Source organism: Rousettus aegyptiacus, unplaced genomic scaffold (assembly GCF_014176215.1).
Source record: "Rousettus aegyptiacus isolate mRouAeg1 unplaced genomic scaffold, mRouAeg1.p scaffold_m13_p_2, whole genome shotgun sequence".
Classification (NCBI taxonomy): domain Eukaryota; kingdom Metazoa; phylum Chordata; class Mammalia; order Chiroptera; family Pteropodidae; genus Rousettus; species Rousettus aegyptiacus.
In genome coordinates, this window is record NW_023416295.1 from 1748266 (window position 1) to 1766183 (window position 17918).

General features: G+C 58.9%; 1 protein-coding gene and 1 pseudogene across 6 annotated transcripts in view; one reads left to right on the forward strand and one right to left on the reverse strand.

The window, feature by feature from the left end:
• The window catches only part of UBE2F (ubiquitin conjugating enzyme E2 F (putative)), a 43087-nt gene extending 25169 nt beyond the window's left edge, over positions 1-17918 (reverse strand). For 5 of the 6 annotated variants that reach the window (XR_001596893.2, XR_004955606.1, XR_001596892.2 and 2 more), the window contains exons 1-4: positions 17768-17918; positions 13401-13534; positions 6595-6624; positions 3283-3348 (exon numbers count right to left, since the gene is read on the reverse strand). Coding sequence is in view for 3 of the 6 variants with exons in the window: in XM_036236475.1 (XP_036092368.1) it covers positions 3283-3348; positions 6595-6624; positions 13401-13518 (214 nt within the window). In the remaining 3 variants the exon portion in view is untranslated. Of the gene's footprint in view, positions 1-3282; positions 3349-6594; positions 6625-13400; positions 13535-17192; positions 17377-17767 lie in introns of those variants that run through there. The other variant, XM_016144270.2, reaches the window with a different exon arrangement.
• Positions 14678-14796, forward strand: LOC118613917 (annotated as a pseudogene).

Consider the following 17918-nt stretch of genomic DNA (forward strand, 5'->3'; position numbering starts at 1 on the left):
AATCATTGTATTTTTATACACTAGGAACGAGTAAAGGGACATTTAAAAAGTACCATGTACAACAGTTTCAAAAACCACGAAACAATTAGCAACATATTTAACAAAGTATCCTGTTAACAGGAAATCCGAGAAACCAAAGGTCTGAACACACGCCACGCTCTCAGATCGGGGCGCCTTGGGGTCGTTCCCAACGGCCGCCAGGAGCCCAGCGCTGGGCAAACACGAATCACAAACCCCACGAGCCGCCACTTCACACCCCAATACTGGCGCGTTCCCACACGCGGCCAGCTGGCGTGTGGCACGACCTCCGCGGCCAGCTCCTTCCCGGGAAACACCTCTTTCCTGTGACTCGCAAATTCCACCCTAAGCGGAATTACAGAGAAACGAAAAACACGAGCATGAAAAGGAGGGTGCGAGGGAGCTGGCGGCGGTGTCGTCTGTGACAGGCGGCGCCGGGAAGAATTCAAGTCCATCGACAGGAAGACGAACGGCCATGGCAGACGCGTGCAGCAAGGAGCAGGAACAGACGACCGCCACGCGGCACCGCGCGCGGCCGCCGCCGACTCTGCGTACGAGGAGCGAGGAGCGTGACAGCCTCACGCCCGTGCGCCCACGAGCGGGCGACACCGATTCGCGCTCTGAATCCGCGAGGAGCCCTGGGGGGCGGGGGGCGCCGGCCGCGCCTCTGCCGGCCTCGTGCTCACGGTGTGCGCGGTTCTGATCGCTCACTAAGCGGCGCGGTTCAAACGCGTACATCTTTGTGATTTTACTTACACCTCCGTGAAATTTACTTACGAAAGAAAAACTAAAATTACAGAAATAATGTTTGTTTAAGTCCATGGTCACCTCTGCCTAAAAGCCACCACGTCACAGTGGGCGGGCTGAGGGGAGTCCACAGCCTGGCTGGGCGACAATGACGTGCCCCCTGACGTCACAGAAGCCTCCAGGGCAGAGGTTTCAGCCAGTCGTTAGAGTTTTGCTTTGTTTCCTTTCGTTTTACTTACTAGTATTTTTGCTTGTTTTGTGACTGATATGAAAACTTTTTTTCCTCCTAAAGTCACTTCTTTTCCTCTAACACCAAATTACAGTTCCTTCTTTTCTCTGAAGAGCACATTTACTCCTGAGCATGAGGGACAGTCCGAACACAAACGGAACTCTGGACGCTGAACCAGGCTGCTTCGCCAGAACCCAGAAGAAGTGCTCCGAGCTCCCACTGCCACCCGAGCCTAGACCTCACATGTCCCCGAGTTTTCAGACTCAGCCCCGGGACGACTGGCTGCACTGAGCCACTCCAAAGCCACCTGCTTCAGACCTCCTCGGAGCTCCGCCACGCAGGCGCAGCTCCATCACTTTCTTCAGTGCTAAGAGGAGCGTGACTCCGGAAAGTTTTCTAGAACCACAGCACCAGGTAAGTCCGGGGTGGCAGAGCGCTGCCATGTTGTAATTACAAGCGGCATGCGCCACCGCGACCTTCCGACTCGCCGACCCCGTGTGCGAGGGCGGCAGGTGGTCTGGGATGAGCATGCTTAGCGCCCGCTGGGGGTGACAATCGTGTCCCTGGTGCGCAGTGTTACAGATACGAATGCCGAGGAACTCAGCAGCTACAGGGACCAAAACACGGGTTCCTTTTTCATCCGATCCAACAGCAGATACCAAAACTGCAACAGTGTGCTCCGCTTTCAAGAATAAAAGGAACATCAAAGGTGTTTTCAGACATGTATAATCACAACATCCAAGGAATGTGTTAAAAACGCAGTTACAAAAAAAAGATAAAGAAACCATTATCCGGAGGTTGGACTCCGCACAAGCTCACCCATGGGCCACAGCAATAAGCCTTGCAAAATCAACCAGGGGTCTGAGAGGGACCCCGACGACCACTGAAAATGCCCTAGAAATGCAGAGGGCGGGAAAGTTTTAGCAGAAACACGCCAGTCTGAGGCCGCTGGTGACCAGAGAACCGCCCTTCGCCAGCACAGGAATTTGTGAGAATAACCTGCAATGCTTCGGCCACAGCAAGTGACACCCACGACGGTGGCCCTAAGTCACCAGGAAACACGGCACGCTCGATGCCCCCCGCCAAAAACGGCAGGGCGCGCGCCGGGTGCGGCGAAGGCCCCGAGGAACGGGCACCGCCTCAGTCGCTTCAGCTTCAAGCCCGGAGCGCCAGTGACCTCCGGGCTTGGGCGCGTGACACGCCGCCTCCGACGGTGCCCGGGCAGGAACTCCCTCCCGGTGCTCCCCTCGTCGCCGGAATGGCCTTCCGCACGCGTCCGGGGCTGTCTGCAGAACCACCGCCGGACTCAACGAATTATTCACACTGTTTCAAGCACATTTAGAAAATGGGATCTCTCCTGTTGTAACAAAACATCTTCCATAAAAACAAACAAACAACCACTCTACCCGCAGGGAGACGATGCCTGTGCTTACCTGTGGGCTCGTTATCGCGCACGGAAATGCATCTTTCCCTTTTAAATCGGTGCGTGACTCACGAGTCTCAGTTTTCGCTCCCTCTCCACCCCGTGAATAAAACAACGCCCTCCACGCCCTCCCGGCCACGGCACCGCCCCGAGGCCCGACCCCACACGCCGCTGCCACCGCCGGCCACTGCTGGAACCTGCAACCCTGGGAGACGCGCTGAGTAGAGAAAACACAAGTTGCCGCCCTGCGGCCCAGTCTGACCAAGTCCCGGGCCCCTGAGCTGAGCCCCGAGGACGGCTGGCGACCCGCCCCGACCCGCCCCGCCTGCCGCCGCAGCCTGGGCTGAGGGGCTCCACCCCGTCTCTGCAGTCCTCACAGCGGTCCCCTCGGGCAGGGCCGATCCCAGCCCCATGTCGCAGCTGGGGGTGCGGCCGGGAGAGGTTTAAGCAAATCGGCCATGGCCGTGCTGCTGCCGCGTGGGGGAGCAGCACCGGGACCCGCCAGGCCTTCCGCGCTCTCGGTCCTGGCCGCACACCCACGGCCCCTGTCCCCGTTCACGTGCTCGTCAGTCTGTCCCTACTCGCTGGAGCTCAGAGTCCCCACCACACACCCACGGCCTCTGTCCCCGTTTGCTGCACTCCTCAGTCTGTCCTTAGTCACTGGAGCACACGCTCGACGCCTCAGATTCACGTTAGTAGGCTTTACCTGACTGCAAAGCATCACTTGTCTTCACGTGAACGGTCGTTACTGCCATAACTCCCAAAAAATTAGAGGACAAATCGGGCCAAAGAGTCTAGGTTTGGGCAGCCTTTCAAATTTGCTGTTTGAAAACCGCTTTAACACGTAGGTACGTGAGAGCATTACCTGGGGTCACAGTCAGCTGAAAGCAGTGGAGCTTGTTTGGATCGGGAAAGTGCACTTCACACGTACCTGCAAGAGAAGCGGCACGTCAGGAAGGCGTGCGCACGGCCTCGCCGCTCGGTCGCCCACTTGCCGAGGGCTGGGACTGCAGACCCGGGTGCGTCTCCCTGCGACGGTTCCTCCCGACAGCCCTTTGCCACCGAATTATAAATTGAGATCTTCTCTTTTAACCTTTAAACGGTCACTGACGACAGAGCTCTTTCCATTAATTTCAAGAGTCATGCCACATTGAGGAAAAGAATACCAAACCCCAGGGAGAGCGACACCTGTGGGTCAAGGGCAGCTAAACACGTACGAATGAGGACAAGAGCTCAGGCCAAACTTCGGCCTGTTCACCCAGCACCACGGTCATCCGCACCCGCCACGGCGAGTGACACCCATCAGGAGTGCGGCGGCCGTGCCGGCTCACGCCCAGGGTTTTGCATGGCGTTTGTTAAAAGTGTCTTCACAACCCAAGTGGAACCTCAGCTTGCTTCACGGGTGAAATGACGCTGCTGACCCAGACGGCGGCACTCTGCGCCCACGCGCACCAGGCCAGCAGGGCTCTGGGTCTGGCGGGGCTTCCTGCGGGGACAGGAGCTAGCGGTACAGACCGGGCAAGGCGGCTACGCGCTACATCTGCCTCCTTCAAAAAATGGTACAGAATGGGAGACACACAAGGAATCTGGAAAGACGAAACGCAGAAACTGTATTTTATAAACATGGAAAATATCATGACAAATTCCTTGGGTCACCTACTGACGTGATTTTGTACGAATCTCACTGAAAAATTTGCCTCATTTTACAATAGTATGAAATTTTCATCAAAAATGGGATTCAAATTTAGACTTGGAAATGGCCTTCGACACCATCTAGTCCGAAGTTCTCAGTCATGAGAGATGACATGATGGTCCAGAGAGGTTTGGTGACCACCCCGAGATCACACAGGTTATCAACGGAAGGAAGTTTAGTTCCCAAACACTAGTTCGTGACTCACATCATTAACAAACATGACAGGTATGGCATGCAAAAACTGCAGAACTGTGGGTGGGGTTTCTTTGTTTCAGCCAACCCTCCCGAAAATCACTGCGGAGTGAAAGGCGACTTGGGCCGGAAGAGTGAGAAGAGGTCTCGGAGGCTGCGTTGTCATATTCCTTGTTTTAGACATGAAGAAATTGGGGGCCAAAGAGTTCCAGTCTTTCACCCAAATTGCACATTTGAAATGTGTATGGGATAACCTAGATGGGCTTCGTTTTTCCTAAGCTTAAGAGTTGAAGAGATAAATGCCATCTTTCTAGTGAAACGTGTCACAAAAACATGTCAGGGGCTTGGGCAACGTTTCATTGATTACTTGAAGATGGTGTCATTCATCTGTTTTTAATCCCTAGCACTCGCCTTTTTTTTTGATAAAGGGACAGATGTAGAAATCCCTCTATAGTAGACTGGCCACCGAGAATAAAGGAATTATCAATGTAGTTTTAAAAAACAAAACTACTGAAAAAAAATAAAATATTTTAAACATCAAAAAAGTCAAAGTTCTAATAACAACAATAAAAGGTGGAAAGTGAGGCTCTGGTTTGCTGGGTGCAGGGGCTTTATGCAAACTTCCTCTACCTGCAGGCAGGGCTGACTCACGCGGTATTTCCTTCCACCTGAATATTTATTTCTTGCAAACAGAGAAACCTCTATAAAGCGCTACTACATGGCAAGTTACTTGTTTGCCTTAATAAATATTTTAGAAAGATAATTAAAACAGATAAGAAAGATTTATTTTGGGCGGCTTCTTGTTTCAAATAATGAACTGCATACTGTCAGACTGGCTTGTATAAACTGACTTCGATTCCCCCCACTGTGACTGGGGACCAGGGCTAGGGGCAAAGAGAAGAGGCGTGTGGCATGTGGTCTCTCTAATCTGACACCTTAGCTGTAATGGCTAGGGAGGTGGGTCCTGCCTTTTTCAAACCTAAGGTATTTAGTTAAAATCCTACTTTGATAGCGAATTGTAAAATTTCATTGTTTTTAATCAAAGCCAAAGCGACTCCAGCGATCTCTGCAAGAGTCACATTCAAGGACAAAATGACCCGTGTTTAAACGGGAAGGCGCTGCGGCATGTGGTCGTGGAGGCCGGGGGAAGGCACGAGGGCAGCAGAGAACAGACGGAGCGCTTCGCTTTTCAAGTAGGAAAACGCCCCCTCGGGAGCTCGCTCTGTCTAGCTGCCCAAACTCGCGGCTGTTTGTCTTCCCGGGACGTTTTAAAGCAACCCATCTGTAAATACTTCGGCAGGTGGAAAGATAACCTTTTAACAGGATCCCGGGATACTTCCAGTCGTTCTGATCGGAAGGAAACTTTGAAGCCAAGCGATTTGATGACTTTTAAGACACTCTGACTGAGACCCGCTATACGAGAAATAGTTTATATCACAACCCACTATACCCGTAAATCCTATATATTAAAAATGATTTATTAGGAAGCACTATGAACTTACCCTTGGAATCTAACTTTGCAACCACTTAAGGGCTGTGCCCACAAGCATCCTTCCGGCTTCAGGTAGGTGGAGGCCGAGTCGGCCCCTCTTCCCCCGCGTCGGGCAGGCCTGCAGGACAGGCTCTCTGCGTCCTTCGCCCAGACCGGGTGACCCACACGTAAAATACTTCACCCCCATCAACAAACATCCTCTGCCTCAGAACGATTTTTTAACTAAGTATGATGAGAAAAAATTTTAAATCAAGAAAATACTAAACTGACCAAAGGTTTCAGACTTCGATGGTCTTATAAAACATGAAGGGTTTGGGAAGGAAATAATGACAGGGAAAGAGTCTGCCACAGGTCGCACAAGCTAGCTGCCTGGCGAGCGAGCTGCTCACGAGTGAGGCCTGCGGTGGTCTGCGTCTGAGGGCCCTGGCGACAAAGGCAGTGCGGTCGGCCCGGCTCGCGACCCAAGACAAATGGGGGGCAAGCACTCTCCAGGCCAAAAAGGTCACAAGCAAAAACAGGACTGCCTGTCGCCTGCTTGTATGCCTGCCCACTCAGAGAGGCCGTGGGGCAGACGCGGTGGGAGGCACAGATCCCGGCAGAGACGCCTCCGTCTCCGAGAGGAGAGGTCCTGCCAGAGCGTGACGGCCTCGCTCCGCAGAGCCCCCAACACCGCGGGCTGCGCGCCCGCACAAAACTGGGGTGCAGGCCCCGCACGAAAAGCGGGCTTTCCGCTGCGCGGGGGCATGACACACAGGACGAGTCTCTCCGCGCTTGGTGCTGAACGGGGATGCTGTACTTACAGGGCAAGTTCGCTTCCAGTTCTGCAACCTCTGTAGAAACAAAGAGATGACTGTTAAGATCGGTCGATTACTCCACAGAAAATCAGCAGTTCTAAATTGTCAAACTTCCTCCAGAACACTGAGGGAAACCAACTGAACTTACTGAAACCTGCCATGGGTCTGAAGTTTAGACTTTGGCCACGAAGTTGCTTTCAAATATACCGAGTGACCTGTAGATGCCAAGTGCAGTCAAAGCCCTTGAAAATTTGCTTCAGTATGAGTGGAGCTCGTAAAGCCAACACAGAAAGCACCAGTAGGTTACTAAGAGTGGCTGACGGTCTCCTGGGGTCCTGGTCGCCCGAGGGCAGAGCTCCCGCCCTGCGTCTGACCTACACGTGCGCCTGGGGGTCTCCCCGTTTTCCAGACCTGCCTTCTGCGAGGGCTCGCCCCGTCTGTGCCCTCGCCCTGGCAGCAACACTCCTTGGCCCTGGCACTCTGCCCCGGGGCCTCGTCTACCTGTCACTCGTCAGCGTCCGAGCCCAGCACTCCTCTGCCAGGACAAGCTGTAACCCGCCCCCCGCCCTGCTGTGAAGAGCTGAGATCTGGGGGGACGCCCGGCAATAACGGGGCGGGCGAGGGGTCTCTGCCTGAGACGCAGCGCGACGTGCCCTGGGCCCGCTCCAGCCGCGGGGACTCCGGGGAGGAGGGCTTTGAGCGGGCCTTACAGAGCGGGCAGGACGTCCTCCCGCGGAGGCAGACCAGTGGCCCCACGCGAAGGACGAGCGAGCGACAGGTGACGGCACAGAAGCAGACCGGCACGGGAGCCGGGGCGTGCGGTGCGGGGCGGGGACACTGGGTCCACCGCGGGGCCGGGGCTCGGGCTTCTCAGCTTAACGTGGCAGCAGCGGGGGGCCAAGGGAAGCTCGCGAACGAAGTCGCCAGGCCTCGCCTCGAGAGGACAACTTCAGAAAAGGCGAAGCGGAGACCGGGTGACTGCGGGGTGGGCACTCGGACGGCGGGAGGGGCCTGGCAAAGGCGGAGTCGGGGCCCGAGAGCAGACAGGACGGAGGAGCTGCCCAGCACGTGGGGCGGGAGGGGGAGGAAGCCGGCTCTCCGCGGGGGGCCTGTGCCGTCTGCAGTGCCCAGCTTGACAAAGGCCTGGCGAAACAAAGACCGTGCCCGAGGACGGGGAGGGGGCCACGCGACAGCAGTGAGATGTCTGAGAAACAGCGTGGTGATGAAGGACAGGGAAGAGCTGAGGTCTGGACACAGGGCGGAGGGGGGAGCTGACCAGGGCATCGTGACGACCGAGCAACGTGAAGGGAGCGGGCGTGGGGGCGAGGGGCCTCCCCTAGAGCAGGGACTCGCCAACCCGGCCGCACGCCAGTCACCTGGGAGGTCCTGCTGGGCTTCCGACAGCTCTGGCCAGGCGCGCCCTGCCTGCTGGGATGCGGCCTGCACCGAGCTCCGGGGCCGCGCAGCACGACCGCGGCCCGGCCCCGCCGTGCTCTCTCTCCCTGGGTCGAGAAACTGCTGCGGGCTCCTCCGCCGAGCTGAAGTATTCACGCACAGCGGTTTCCAGAGCCGGATTCAGTAACTGCACGCTGCAGCGCAGAGCGAAACTCCACAGACGAGCCTGTGCTTGCCCTTCCACGTCCAATGTGGCCCCCTCGACGCAGGCGCACGAGGGCCGGGCAGAGCCCTCAGAGCCAGCCCAGAAGGGGCCCCCACCGGCCAGGGCCTCTGCAGGCTCTTGGCCGAGAGCTGGTGCAGGTAAGGAATACAGTCTTAGGGGCACAAGGACCTCAATGAAGTTGCTAGGTGTTTTAATTTGGCCCAGGACAGAAGACGAAATAAGCCGGGATGCTCACACAGGTTCCTCGCAGGGACCTGCCACAAACGACGAGTAGTTTCTCTACACGGCAACGGCGGCAAACACTATGCGGAACAGTGGTCACATTACAGCCCTTACAGCCCTCGGATGAGAAGACTAGGACCAAGGAATCGAGCGACTGCTTTATCTGCCTGAGGCCTCTTGGCAAAGCGGCGGCCCCGCCCTGCAGACCCCAGTGACTAAGGACAGGACCGCAACCTGCGAAGGTGCCGAGACATGCAGATGTTCTCAGACTGCCGAAGTTCCTGTCTGAAGTTCCTGTCCCGAGACGCTCACATCACACGGCCACCCGCACCGGCCGGCCTCCCCAGCAGGCACCTGGCTTCTTGCACAATCCCGCGGCTGCACGACTTCCTTCTGAGAAGTGAAACTCTTTTCCCTTCTAACTAAAGATCGAACCGCAGAGCACGCTCGAAGCACGCCTGCCCCGGAAGGCGCCTCCCAAACCCGCCGACCACGCAGCGGCCCCCGCCGGGCGCGTGCCCACCCCTTCCCGTGCCCGCTCCCTGTGGCGGGGCTGCGCCGTCTCACCCGGCCCCAGCCCTGGCACACGGGGGTGCTCAGGAAGCGCTGGCCTAGCGAGCACACTCGCCGGCCGGTGCTCCTGGCGAGAACGCCCTTCTTCCTCGCACGGCGAGGGACCGAGGCATTCCAAAAGTGCCTGGCCCCGATCTGATGCGTGTCCCCTCAGAGGTCATATGCTGAAGCCCTGCCCCCCAGGGGCTGGTATTAGGAGGTGGGCATTTGGGAGGGGATTGGGGTTAGGGAGCTCCTGAGGGCGGGGCCCTCATGACGGGATGAGTGACCTTAGAGAAGACAGGCCAAGGGCTTCCCAGCTGGTAAAATGGCCCTCGCCGGGCAGTGAATCTGCGGGTACCTCGATCTAGAATGTCCCGGTGACCAGAGCCATAAGAAATAAATGTGTGTCATTTAAGCCACCAGTCTGTGCTGCTTTGTACCGGTGGCCTGAGCTAAGACAAAAGGTCAATCACAGGTGCAGATGGCTCCAAACCCCACCAGGCAACACCGGGCAGGGCAGCTGTGCCTCGTGACCAAGGCAGAGACGGCAGCTCCTTCCCAGGGGACTCGATCCCCTCCGTCCCCCTAAACTACCCCCTCTGAGGGTCCCTGAAAAAGAGCTTTGTCTCAGCTTCCTATCCTGATGCTCCGAGCGCCCCTCCCGCACTCCTAGCACCCGTGGAGTGCCCCCCCCCCCGGGAACATCCGACCCAAGGCATCCGCCCCCCAGACAGCACTGCCACCGCCCCCCACGGAGCCCCCATGGCCCTCCCACCCAGTCTGAGGGTGGGCCTTCCTGCAGCCCCCCAAGCCAGCCCCCCAAGCCAGCACAGCCCCTGCTGCAGAGACTGGGGTCCAGGGGGATGGAGCCCCAAGGCCTCCCACCGCCCACTTCAACAGGGGCACACGGGTGACCTGAGCTGTCCTCTGTCTGCCCCCGGGCTACTGAGTTCACCGCGGGGCCACCGAGCTGCCGCTGCTGCACAGGCATCTGACCCTCCAATGAAGCGTGTGAAAGAGCCGAGGTTGGAGGCTCTTCTCAGCGACTCCGCCCTGGGCCCGAGCTCAGGATCATAACACGTGCGCAGCGCGGCACCCCAGCTTTGCGCGCGGCAACCTGGCGTTCTGGGGGTGCTGCGGCCTGAACCATGCCCCCGGTCAGGTGCCGAAGCTCTGCCCCACGTACTGCTCTGGGGTGGGCCTCTGGGATGATCCTGCCAACACGCCGAGCCCGGCTCTGGAGGGCAGCATACGGTTCTCGTCCCCACTCCTCCTGGAACCGCCCTGGGGGGGCCCGTCCTGCACCGTTACATGACTGCACTGCCCACGTGGATTGCGGCACTCACCCCAGGGAGGCCCACGTGGCGCCCCACACAGGCGCCTGCACCCCAGGTGCTAGGCAGGCAGCCAGCCAGGCCTCTCCACTCTGCAGACCAGGCCTGGGCCCGGAACTTGCCCGCTGCCAGAGGACATCAGGAACCGCCTGGGTGCAGGGCCCGTGGGGACAAAGCTGCAGCCTGAGCCATCCCCTCCAGTTCCCTAGTCCCAGAGCTGACCCTGAACTCCAAATCCCCACATCTAATGCACACTAACAGGCCGAAGGCTCCCGCCAGCCTGCCTGGAGCCCCTGAGGTCTTTGGGGGTCTCTAACGGTGGGCCAGCACATGGCGGCACTAACGTTTGTTGAGTGAATGAGTGAACGAATGATCAGCAAGAAAGTGACTCTGCCTGAGGGCTTGACTCAGACCCCTCGGATCCCCAAATGTCCGCCAGGAACACAGCGCCACGTGCCCTGTGGCTGGGAACGCTGGCGCTGGCTCCCTGGCCCGAGCTGGGGCCAACGGGAAATGAGCAGGTCTGACACTCTCCCCACTGTCCCCAGCTCCCAGAATCAGGGCAGATGGCAGCCCTCCCTCCTCACCCAGAAACCCCGAGCGCTGCACACCCCCGGGGAATGCACTGCAGCCTCCTCTCCAGGTCTGGCCTGGAGGCTGTCCCCAAGACCACCCTGGAGTGCGAATGAAGAGCTAGTGTGGCCACGGTGTCCATGGGGACAGGCCTGTCCTGGCCGGCCACTCTAAGGCTGTCTGCGGAACACCCGGGGAGGGCTGGCTCCAGTGAACTGGGTCCACTGTTCCAAGAAAAAAGAGGCCCTTGCCACTGGGACGACTGTCCCTGTCAACCACCAATCTCCCCATCCACCAGGCCACCCCACAGCCACCTTCGCCGAGCCAGGCCCCACACCACGTGAGGTCAAGCATAGCAATGGACCAGCTAAAAAACATTTTTGCCATAAGTCTCTGCGGTCTCTTCTCTGGGCTGCGGCACACTCGGCCCAGGCCTGCCCTCAGTGAGGCTGTCGGCAGGTGGTCCTCAGCTCAGTCCTTCCAAAGCCTGGGTGGGCTGTGCAGACCCCCACCCACCTCAGGCTGCACCCCTCACAGGGCGGCCCCCACCTCACAACTAATGGATGTGAGGCAGGAACAGCTGCCCAGTCTGGGGACACCTCTCTCCACCTGCCCTCCCTACAAGCCCACACCACTCGGTCAGCCCAGGCCCCAGCCCGAGGCAGGTGGAGGGGGCAAGCCACACAGGTGTGCTCTGCTAAGCCCACCTGCTCACAGTCACTCATTCCTTACAAGTGCTTTGGGCCCGGAAATATGGCAATCATCAGGACACCAGGCGGGAGGGAAACAGGTGGCTGCAGAAGGTGCTTTTGCATCTCTCCTTCAAGCAAGGTTAAAGGACCTGGGCTGTGAACCCAGCCGAAGACACCTCCTGTCCTTGAGAAGGGGCAGAGTCTGGCTTTGTGGGCCCCGCAGGCGCCACCCGAGAGCTCCAGGGCATCCTGAGCAGGGCCGGGCTGTGCGGGAGGCCCTCTTCCGTGGGCCTGCTCCCCAGAGCTGGCCCTGTTCCCCGCAGGGGGGTCTGTCGCCGTGAGACGTAAAGCTGCAACCTGGCGGCTTTCTTACCCGGTCTGGGTCTCAATTCCTCGGCTGCAAAATGAGCCACCCACCTGGTAAGGCTCGGCAAGTGGAGCAAGAACTGCCCTATGCAGTGACCGCAGAGGGCCTGGCCCCGAGTGCTCAGCGCACGAAGGCTGCTGTTAGCCATGACGAGGTGTGGGCGAGATGGGACAGCTGACCTGCCAGCTCCCCGTCGGACCCCCATCCCCAAGCTGACGCCTGGACCTTCCTCGCCGTAACTGCCCCGGCTCCAAAGGCCCCCGCTCCAAGGACTACAGCATGTGCCAGCCCCTCCCGGGCTCGCCTGGCTCCTGGCTCCTCTGCAGACAGAGCCCCCGAGCCAGCACCCGAGAAAGAGACTCGAGTCCCAAAGGGCCCGCGTGAGTGCGGTGCTGCCGCCACGCGCCACCCTTGGGGCCCACGGGGTAACCCTCCGGTGCTGTAAGCTCCAGGCCAGCACTCTCCCTGGCAGAGCGGGTGAGGCCCAAACGCAAACAAGGGCCTTGCTCATCGTCCACCAGGCTGGACAAGCCAGAGCCGAGTGAAGATTCAGGGACAGCAGGAGGACAAGGAAAGACGCGCCCCGAAATCTCCCCCGGACACAACACCCTCCCGTCCCTGCCCTGCGCAGGCGGAGCGGTGCCTCACTCCTGAGCAGGCCCGGCAGCCCGCACTCAGGCGCCCGCTCCCTGCTGCCACGCCAGTCTCACAGGCCATCGAACGCCACATGCCCCTGCGGTGTCCCCTGACCAACCACTGGGTGCTTCTGTGCTGCCCGGCTCCTTCCACGGAAGAAACGGAAGCACGCGTTGTGCAGCAGGCGCGGCCCGGCACCAGCTCCCGCGAGGCAGGGGCTGTTTCTTCCCCACCTCTGTCGTGCTCGCACCCCAGGAAGCTGCCTCTGCCCCCGGCGACTGCGGTGTGTCCAGTGAGCGCGTGCAAAGCTGCACGCACACGCCCGCGCGTTCACTACGCGCGCCCTACACACCCTTGTCCGCAGCCTGCAGCGCTCGGCCAGTCTGCCGCTGATCCTGACTTGAATAACACAGAGAAGGACCCTAGAAGATTACCGAACTCTAACCCCTTCCTGCACGGACCGGCCCCCCGTGCTGAGGAGTGCAGGAGACACGAAGCACCCCGCCACCGCCAGCCAGCACTGAGCCCTGCCACAGGCCTGCCTCGCGGGGCCTGCTCCCCCACCGCCACACGGGGCAGCGACAGGGACTGCGCCGGCAGGGAACGGTCTGCCCACGGGAGCACCCGTTTCTCACCGCGAGCATTCCCACGGCCGGCGCACAGAGCGAGGTCTTCCCGTCGCAAGCAACGAGCATTATGTTGTAAAATGTTTCCTAACAGGTATTTCTGTTCAGCAACGGGCCACTCTGCATCCCAGAAGCCTCCAGCCAGACCTCGCTGTGACGCGGGAGGACGGCGCACGCGGACGTTACCTTTAACGAGCAGCCTGTCTCTCACGGACACCCTCCGGGTGGAGTCGGAGGCCGCAGCTGACGTCCGGGACCCTCTGAGACCATCGTCCCGCTTCAGCTTGCTCGCCAGCGTCAGCATCACTGCCGCCTTTAGCCTGCAAGGCAGACGAAGGCACGGTCAGGGGCCCGTCTCTGCGCAGTGACCGGACGACAAAGAGTGATCTCTATGCCATCCGCTGTAACTCCGATTCTTTAAATCATGAAATATAATTTTTAAAAAGGAGAGCCCTGGATTAGCACTCACTGGGCACCAGGCCCCGGGACGGTGCGGGGACAGAGCTCTCTCTCGTGGAGCTCCCGGCCTGGGGCGCCTCGGCCAACAGGCACCTCGTGGGCCCACCACTGTCCCTGCCAAGTCTGTGCTTCGCTGCAGGGGGGCCGAACGTCCACAGACGGCCCACGGGGCTGGCCCGTCGCAGATGCGAGGAGAGTCAGCGTCTGGTGGGGCGGGGACACCACAAGGCTCTGCTCTCCTTTCCACAGAGCTGTGGCTAGAGCCTCGCTGTCTTCACGTTCACTTACGTGGGGTTTATTCACATTTGGGGGCAGTACTGACATCCAGATTACGTCATAACGAAGGCCCCAAATGCGGCCCTCTTCGCTGACATGCCGCCTGGCTCTCGGCAGCACGAGCGGCTGGAGAGCAGCTCCGGAGCTCTGACTGGGGACAGGGACTGGTCACCGGCCCAGTCTCTCCGTCATTTCCTTTGATGCTCTAACATCATTTCCTCTCAATAACACGCTGATCATTTAGAAAGGAAAATGATTTAAAACTTCCAGAGGAAAACTTGACCAACGTGCAGGACTTGGAGTTTGAGGCCAAGATCTTGAAACCAAAATATGGTACCGCCCCACGCTGCTCTTTTTAACCACTTTTAACCCAGATCCCTTACGCGCCTTCTCACACCACTTTCCGTATCCACCCAAAGGCTGTAAGATTTTATTTTCTATCATTTGTACCACAAAAACAACTTTAAATATGATCTGCCAAACTGTACACGGCCTCTCCACACACACGCCCCTAACCCCTTGAAGAATCGCTAGTCTAAATGCTTCCGAAGATGCTTCAATTACACAGCAGCATCATAGGCTTCGGGAATCTCCCATCTGGGCAGGACTTACAGCCCCCACTCCCACGCTTTTCTACAGATGTGGACCCGGGGACAATGGGGACCCAGCAACCAGCTTAGCTGAGGCTTCTCAGCTGCTATAGCAGTCACCACAGAAGCAGTAGTTTCCCTGACAGCCACGCCACCCTGAACAAGCCTGATCCCATCTGATCTTGGAAGCTAAGCAGGGTCGGGCCTGGTGAGTACTTGGATGAGAGACCGCCTAAGAAGAACAGGTGCTGTAGGCATAAAAAATATTTATAAATAAGGGATTGTGAGCTGACAAGGTCCCTACAATCTGTGAGGTCAGCCATGGGTTGCCTTGACTAAAAAAAAAAAAAAAAAGCAGCAGCCGTGGTTTCCCCGTTGGGGTGCAGGGAACATTTTTACCTTAGTGTGGTGTTTTCAAGACTGACCAAGCTGTGCTTTCAACACGTGCAGTTTAGTGACTTCAGTCACACCTCAAAATAGTTGACAAAACGTGCAGACAGACCGACTTGAGGTTTCCATTCTCACTCTCCATGCCATCCCCTCAGGTGGGCCTATGGGGGGGGGGCGTGCACCACAAGCAGCGAGCACTCCCCTGCTCAGCTCCACCCCCTGCGCAGGCTCCCGGTTCACTTCATGACACAACTGCACAAGGGGCGGTGTCCAGAGTGGGACCCAATCAGGAACACGGGCCGGGGTCTGAGCCAGAGGACCAGAGACAGCTCTCTTGCTCATCCTCACCCAGAGTGATCAAGAACCACTTAAGCAGATCTGGTCACAGAACAGTGTTCTCCTCCCAGCCCTGCATACGCCAGTGCCACCACGTGGTCAGGGTCGCCTGACGACAGCCGCCCGTGCATCCGTCCCTGGGGGCTGGCGGGCAAAACCAGATGCACCACACGAGGTCCACTTGCCTTCCATCCTCCAGCTGACCGTGGCAATGAATAATGGCAAAAAACAAAAGCACAGTGTGTGCCGAGTTCCACGGGCAGGGCGCTAGGAAAGTCACGCTGAAGGGCCCATGGAAAAGCGAGGGCCTGGACACGTGCCCGGCCCATGGCCAGCTCCCTGACCACCTGCACTGAAGGGGCCGCTCGGAGGGCCCGGGCAGGACTCACTCCCACGGCGGAAGGCTGGCATCCAGGCGCTCCCCCGCGTCACTGCAGTCTGAGGGCTCTGCCTAGGTCTTTCGCACCGCTGCCGCCCCATAGTGACGTCTCCTCTGTGGGCAGAGGACACCCCACACTCAATTCCACTCAGAGTCCGAGTCCTGGCTTGTGATCTCCGACAAGTGTGTGGGCCTTGATAAAACACACTGACTGTGCAAGGTTAAAAAGAAAATGACGCTGGCATTTTGTCTTCCTCAGAAGATAAGATAAAACTTTCCGAGCATTCTAAGAAATATAAGTGTGTGTTGCCCATCTGTCTCTCCATCCCTGTATCATTATCACACGCCACTGTAGGGATAAAAGGCCCTTTGGGGATGTATCCATGCTTGTTAAATTAATTCTATACAAAGAGATCTGAACAAAAATAATTATTCAAACTGCCAAGAGGTTTGCTGAGCAGCTGCAGTTATTCCAGAATTCTCTTTCCCTTCTTCAGTATGCTTCCCCTAGGAGATGTGGTTTAAAACTCGACTTCCCCTTTACTGCACATCACACTCTAAGGCAGCATCTTCCATAACAGCTGCTATACTGAATAGCACCTCGGTATCTTAATCCCACGAGTAGTAATTGGCCGGTTTAAGTTCCTCCTCCTGGGTGGGACTTACTTGCAGACTATTCAAAGAAGATTCTCATGTGCTTATTTACTAGTTTCATCATCAGTACTATTTACCCAGCACGCAGGCCTGTAGTGGTAAAATAAGGCCAGGTCGCCTGGGCAGGGACACCGGGGTCAGTCAGCTCATGGGGAGGGAAACTCCTCGTTTACAATCATTCCTGCCACAGGAAAGTCCCGATCTGAGTATAAAAGATGGAACTGCAGGTCACTAGGGGACAACCAACTTCTCCAGCCAAAGAGGCCAAAACAAAGTGTACACCCCACCTTCCTCTTACAGAAAGCCAGGGCTCAGGAACCTCCCATCTGGCACAGGAGTCACCCCGGTTGGCTGATGACCTTTGGAGCCCAACCCTTTTATTTTCGGCAGTAAAGCTGCCCCTCCCTGCATAGCCTACTACCTACCTTAACAGCAGCTATGTCTCCGTGGAGGTCCTCAAGCCCCACACCACCTGGCCTGGTGACTTGTCTCTGAAGACCCTTCACCCCTGTACCTCCCCATGTCCATCCCCTTACCCAGCCAGAAATCCTCTGCATAAGGTAGGCCAGCCTCCTCCCCAGCCCTCAATGCCCTGCTCACTTCTGGAAGCTTCTGCTCCCTGCGATATCCAGGTCAGGAATGCCCTCCTTCCCTTCCCATATCCAGGTCAGGAATGCCCTCCTTCCCTTCCCCACCTAATCCTCCTCCTTCCATACGCAGCACACACTCCTATCCAGATTCCATTTCCTCCAAGAAGCCTTCCCTGGCCCCCCAATTCCATCCAGACCCGTTTCAGCGCTGGAGGGATGCAGACAGGGGCGGGTCCAATCCTCCCGAGGCACCGATGAGGACACTGAGCCCCAGGGAGGGTGGGCCACACCCAGGATTACACACCAGCGGAACCAGGTCCAGGATCCAAACTCCGGCTGTGCTGGTCTTTCCAAGATGTCCTCCCTCCCCCGTCCTCGGCCCCGGTAACAGCTTTCAGATTAGGCGCGGCCGCTGACCACTGCGGGGCGGTGGCGACCGGGGGCCTCGCTCCCCCGGACCCTCCCGGCTCCCGGCCTGGCCTGGCTCCCCAGGCGGGCGGGAGTCGGGCCGCCCGCGCCCTGCTCCTCCCGGTCGCGTCGGGCTGGTGACCTTGGGCCGGCGCTCGCTTTCCTGCTGGACAATGCGGCCAGCAGCTGCCCGCGGCGGCGGGCGCGAGCGAGGCCGTGTGCGTGCCCGGCACACGGCTCTGCCCAGCGCGGGCGGGCCGCGAGCTCGGCCGGGGCCGCGGCCCGTCCCGCGCCCGCCGCCCGGCCTCGCCCCCGTCCGCGCCCCGCGCCCGGCCCTGAGGAGCGGCGCGGCCTGCGGCGGCCCCGGCACCGCCCGCCCTGCGGCCCGCCCGCTGCACCGGCGCCGCGCGAGCCGCGCCGGCCGGAGGCCCGCGGCCGCCCCTCGCCCGCGCCGGGCCGCGCGCGCCTCACCTGGGCACCCCGAGACAGGCGAGGCGGGCCCGGCGCCCAACACCACGCCCGGCCGGCCGGCGGCGGCGAGACGCGGCCCCTCACAGCCGCACCGGCTCGGGGCGGCGGGACCGGAAGTGGCGGGGCGGGGACTCGGAGGCTTTCGCCCGAG